The following is a 5,441-nucleotide window of genomic DNA, read 5'->3' as shown; positions in this document are numbered from 1 at the left end:
GTGCTAATCTGCTGGTTATCTCTTTCTCGGTGGTTCAATTTTTTGAGAGTATGAATCTTAAATATTTGAATTTGTTGGTGCCGTTAATTTCCCTATTATCGTCCATTTCCAAATTTCTCACTGGTTCTTGCTCTGTTATTAAATATTCGGTCTTTTATTAATTTACTTCCAGTCCATTTTTTGTGTATTCCTTTTCTAATTTTCGGAGCATATAGCACTGATCTTCTTCATCTTGAGCCGTTAGCACTTGGTCATCTGCAAAGCTTAATGAGTACAAGAAGTTGTCTTGGATTGGTATTCCTATCCCTTCACATTTCCTTTTCCATTTTAATATTTGTTCGAGGAATATCTTGAACAGTGTCGGAGATATAGAGCATCCCTGCAATAAGACTTTTGTGGTATTAAATTCGTTGGAGTATTTATTGCCGGTTTTAACTCTTACCTTGTTGTTGTTGTAAAGGTTTTTTACGGCTTCTATTAACCCCTGAGTTATTCCGATTTCCTTCATCGTGTTCCCTAGTTGTTTTCTGTGTATATATGTGGTCTATGCAAGATCTACATTGTCAAGGCAAGGTCTATGCTATATATATATATATATATATATATATATATATATATATATATATATATATATATATATATATATATATATATATATATATATTGATTTATAGTATCAGCAATCGGTCTGTAGGAAATAAAACTCTATTTGTTCTATGTCTCAATATTTCGTCACGAATATGTGACTTCTTCAGGAGAAAACTGAAAACTTAGAATAAATATTATATGTAAACAAAGTGAATATTTCGATACTTACGACTATAAGAGTAAAAATTTAAATTTTGTTAACATATCAAACATTTTTGTTTGATTTTATTTTATTTATTCCATTTCTAAATATCAGTATTATAATAACTGACTACGTACCATCAATTATGCTACTCATAATAATTGTTTATTTTAACTTAAGTATTCACTAAAAATTGTACAATACGAATTCACTCTATAAAATATTGCTGTTACCATAACTCCTAAATATTTATATATATATATATATATATATATATATATATATATATATATATATATATATACATATATATAAATATATATATATATATATATATATATATATATAAATATATATATATATATATATACATATATATAAATATATATATATATATATATATATATATATATATATATATATATATATATATATATATATATATATATATTGTGATGATGTCTATATTGCTGATAATTATTCTTATTAGATTGAAAGATAATTGTTTTTTCTGTTATTATTATTCATCCTAATATCATTGTTATCATTATTACTTGCCATATTACCTCTTTGTATTCTTTGAATAAAATTAATAAAACTCTCTATTGTTTGAATATTTTGTACAGTTACTGTTTGCACAACATCAGCATCAAAATGTCAAGATACATTTAAGACTGTTTCATCCTCTCTAAGTGGTGGTTGCAACTGTTATCAGTTTTAATGCATAATCTACCATATTTGATCTTAAATTGTGATTATACTTTTCAAAATATAGACTTTCTCTGAATTTGGTTTGCTCTAATTCACCCCAATAATAATTTAAAAATTTATTTTTAAATGTTTAAAAATTATCTAAATCATTTTCAATACTAGCAAACCAAGTTGCTGCATTGTCATTTAATGTCATTCTAATATAATCTTTAATATCATTAATATTATTCACTAATCTTAATTCATGTTTTAAACTATTTATGTATACTCTAGGATGCAAATTTTTTATATTACCAGAGAATTTAATCCCACTCTCATTTGTTAAATTTAAGTAAGGTCTCCCTATGTCTCTCATTTGTGAAATATCATCTATTCTCTGTTCCAAATTTCTTATTTGATTACTATTTATTTGGATATTTTGTTGTATATCGTCTAATTTTTCTTCTGTGTTTCTCCTGTCTTCGTTAATTTTTACTTCTAAGTTACATTTCTGCAACTCTATTTTCTGTTCTATATCTATCTTATTATTTTCAATAAACCTCTTTACTTCTGTCCTCTCATTTTCTATCCTTTTCTTGTAGTCATTCCGTATATTTTTTATTTCATTTGCTACTTTTTTCTCTGCAGTTTCAAGTTTTTTATCCATTTGTTTTTCTATTTGTTTTACAATTTTATTATTATTATCTTCTATTTTCTTTTCTAATTTTCAATAATTCTCTTCCATTTTCTGTTCCATTTTTTTCATGTCTTCTTTGATTTTGTCTAATTCTTTGAGAACCGCGATAAAACCCTTATATATATATATATATATATATATATATATATATATATATTATTAAAAAACAATCATTGCTCATCATTCACAAATAATACATCATCACAATATATATATATATATATATATATATATATATATATATATATATATATATATATATATATATATATATTTATATTTATATATATATATATATATATATAAATATTTTTGTACGGCTAGGAAATTACTTTAGGCAATTAATTATTCTGCGTAATTATATTACAAACTTAAACTGTTAAAACGAATATAAGATGCCACACCAACAAATCTTTCGAACAGTATATACCAAATAAGAAGCAATTATAATACTTTAATTTGATCTTAGTGATAAGCTACATTTCAAAGATTTTTTTTAATCAAATACTGACAAGCATTTGGATTTGTATCAGTGTTAACTCGTTTCGTTCCCAGAGAGATTTGCGGTGGCTTTCATTTCTACCAAATACGGATTAACCGAGGGTATTGTGCTTTTGCTTTGTCTATCTCTAATACAAAATAAATAATATTGGAGCGTCTTTAGTGTTATTGATTGTTTTCCTTGGTGATATATAACCGCTTGAAATATAATTAATAGGTGCTGTAGTGATAACGACGTTGAAAGGTGTTTAGAGTTGGGAAACATAATGAAAAATAAGTTAAACAAAGCTAGTGACCTCGGTAAGCGAAAGCACATGACATGAAAAGCACATCGTATATCAATGTTTATTTGCTAGCGCATGTGAGATGCATTTCGATAAAAATAATTTGATAATAATATTAATAATTCACTTTTTGAATGGTTGTACATTTCGTATAAAATGTACACACATCAACATTGTATAGTGGTAATAAAAACTTTAAATAACAACGATATTTTTTTTTTAGTTTTTTCTAGAAATTTTTTAAATTCGTGTATTTTTTGCTAATATTTTCTGGTATGGGTAAAACGGGGCAGGCTGCCTGATACACAGTAACCTAATAAAGAATATTCAAGATTGGAAATGCATTTCGGAAAGAATTCTAAAGATAAGACTGGTAACTGCAGAACACAAACTAGTCAATATCATCGTTATTTATGGAATAAATGATGACGAAAGAGCAGCTAGCAAAGATCTATTCTGGGATAAGGCCTCTGAAATAATAGACAGTTTAGAAGGCAATACTATAGTACTAGGGGATCTAAATGATCGAGTGGGTGTAAGAGATGAACATACCCAAGATGTATTAGGACCATATGGAGAAGAAATAAAAAATGACAATGGGGAACGTATTATTGATATATGCAGAGAAAATAATTTAATAATAATGAACACATTTTTCAAACACAAAGATGTACATAAATATATAAGAGAAGTCAAAAGTAGAGGTGAAAGATCCATCATAGACTATGTGTTAGTAAATAGATCATCGAAGCAATGGATTAAAGACGTAAGAGTAAAACGACGAGCTAAAATATATAGTGACCACTATCTAGTTGTAGCCAGGACCAGCTTAAGAGTGCAATAAGAATCAATAACGAAAGGGACCAAGAAAACAAGTAAAGCTCATGATACATGATACATACACTATAGAAGTATTCAGGTCACATAAGCTAGCAGACAAGGAGACAGCAAACAAGTTTGAAAACTATGTTAAAATTTAACTAACAGAGCACGCTGAACATGACTGTGATTTAGACCAAAATTGGCAAATACTGAAAGAAGCACTCCTAAACGGTGGTAAACAAGCATGCGGAATAACAAGAAATAACAGAAGCAAAAAGTGTACAAACTGGTGGAACAATGAAATAAAAGCAGAAGTGAAGTCCAAGAAGATAGCTGGGAAGAATTATTTAAGGAACGGAACCGCTGACAACTACCAAATATACAAACTGCAAAGAATCAAAGTCAAAGATATGGTACTAGCAGCGAAACGGAAAAGTTGGGAAGAATTCGGAAACAAGATGGAAGAAGACTACCACTCTAACGAAAAGTTATTCTTTAAAAACCTGAAGAATTTAAGAACCGAAAAGGCTCCACAAACACCAAAGCAAGTAAGGGACAAAAAAGGACACTTACTGCATGATAGATCCTAGATAGATAGAAGCAATATTTCGAGGATCTACTGAATATCCAAAACGATGTAGACATTATCACAGAAAAACCAGAAGAGGTAGAGCAAGAAGACTAAATTCAAGACGAAATAACTAAAGCAGAAACAAAATAAATCATACAAAAGCTTAAGAAAGGTAAGGCGGCTGGATTTGATAAAATCACAGCAGAAATGCTTAAAAATATGGGCGACAAGGGCATTGAACTGCTAACAAAAGTATGTAATAGGGCATGGAGTGAGAGCCAAATACCAAAAGATTGTGAAGTGGGAGTTATTCTACCCATTTTCAAAAAGGGAGACAGATGCGAATGTAGTCCCTACAGAGGAATAACACTACTGAGCATCCCATCCAAAGTGCATGAGAGAATACTAGAAAAACGTCTTTTACAAGAAGTTGATTCTGAAATGGAACAATCACAGAGTGGGTTTAGAAAAGGCAGAAGTATCCAAGATCACATGTTTACTATCAAGAAACTAATACAAAACGCACGGAACTCAAGCACTGAGTTATACCAAGCCTTTATATACTTAGAAAAGGCAATTTCATGACGCTACTCGTGACGACGTCATCTTGTGACGTGAGATCCGTGATGCTTGCCTCACCATCTTACTATATAATACAGCGCCAGTATAGAAGATTCGCTTCAAAAAATATTCTGACGAGTAACCAATCTATTAAGGATATTCAATACATGCTCAATTAGGTTGTAATTGTAAAAATTGTCCTGACCAAGCAATAATATCAATATTTTCTTTAGTTTGAATATTTCTAACGGTAAGTTACATAAAAACGAGCGTTAGACGCACTAGTAAACACGCATTAGAAATAATTTTGGTTAACGGTTACTGCATACCGCAGCACAACAGGTTTAAGAATATAGAGCCGTTGTTCAAGTGGATTCAGAAAATCATAAAGTGGAACAACGCCAGTTCATTTATTACTAATAGCATCCCATGCCGACATAATTGGTCCAAAGCTACTTTAAGAATAATTGAACAAGCACAATTCAGCCAATAAAGAGGCATCACTGACCAAGTTGAACCTCTTTA

The 5,441-nt window shown here is 29.3% G+C and overlaps 2 protein-coding genes across 2 annotated transcripts; both read left to right on the top strand.

Annotated features, from left to right (window-relative positions):
• The first annotated feature begins 2,944 nt into the window (after nt 1-2,944).
• On the top strand, nt 2,945-4,374 carry LOC140438604 (uncharacterized). Its single transcript, XM_072528265.1, has 3 exons — nt 2,945-2,978; nt 3,295-3,728; nt 3,952-4,374. Exons 1-3 carry the CDS (start codon nt 2,945-2,947, stop codon nt 4,372-4,374), a joined length of 891 nt encoding a protein of 296 aa, XP_072384366.1.
• A 188-nt stretch (nt 4,375-4,562) lies between these two features.
• On the top strand, nt 4,563-4,940 carry LOC140438603 (uncharacterized). The gene has a single exon (XM_072528263.1). It carries the CDS (start codon nt 4,563-4,565, stop codon nt 4,938-4,940), a length of 378 nt encoding a protein of 125 aa, XP_072384364.1.
• The last annotated feature ends 501 nt before the right edge of the window (nt 4,941-5,441 follow it).

This window comes from Diabrotica undecimpunctata, chromosome 4, assembly GCF_040954645.1.
Source record: "Diabrotica undecimpunctata isolate CICGRU chromosome 4, icDiaUnde3, whole genome shotgun sequence".
Classification (NCBI taxonomy): domain Eukaryota; kingdom Metazoa; phylum Arthropoda; class Insecta; order Coleoptera; family Chrysomelidae; genus Diabrotica; species Diabrotica undecimpunctata.
This window is presented reverse-complemented; position numbering and strand designations above follow the sequence as displayed.

Bases quoted from the DNA above. Each gene is read 5' to 3' on its own strand.
- LOC140438603 (XM_072528263.1), top strand. From the start codon at position 4,563: ATGCTTAAAAATATGGGCGACAAGGGCATTGAACTGCTAACAAAAGTA.
- LOC140438604 (XM_072528265.1), top strand. From the start codon at position 2,945: ATGAAAAATAAGTTAAACAAAGCTAGTGACCTCG. The intron at 2,979-3,294 runs GTAAGCGAAAGC...AGAATATTCAAG, and splicing joins AAACAAAGCTAGTGACCTCG to ATTGGAAATGCATTTCGGAA. The intron at 3,729-3,951 runs GTAAGAGTAAAA...TAACTAACAGAG, and splicing joins CGAAGCAATGGATTAAAGAC to CACGCTGAACATGACTGTGA.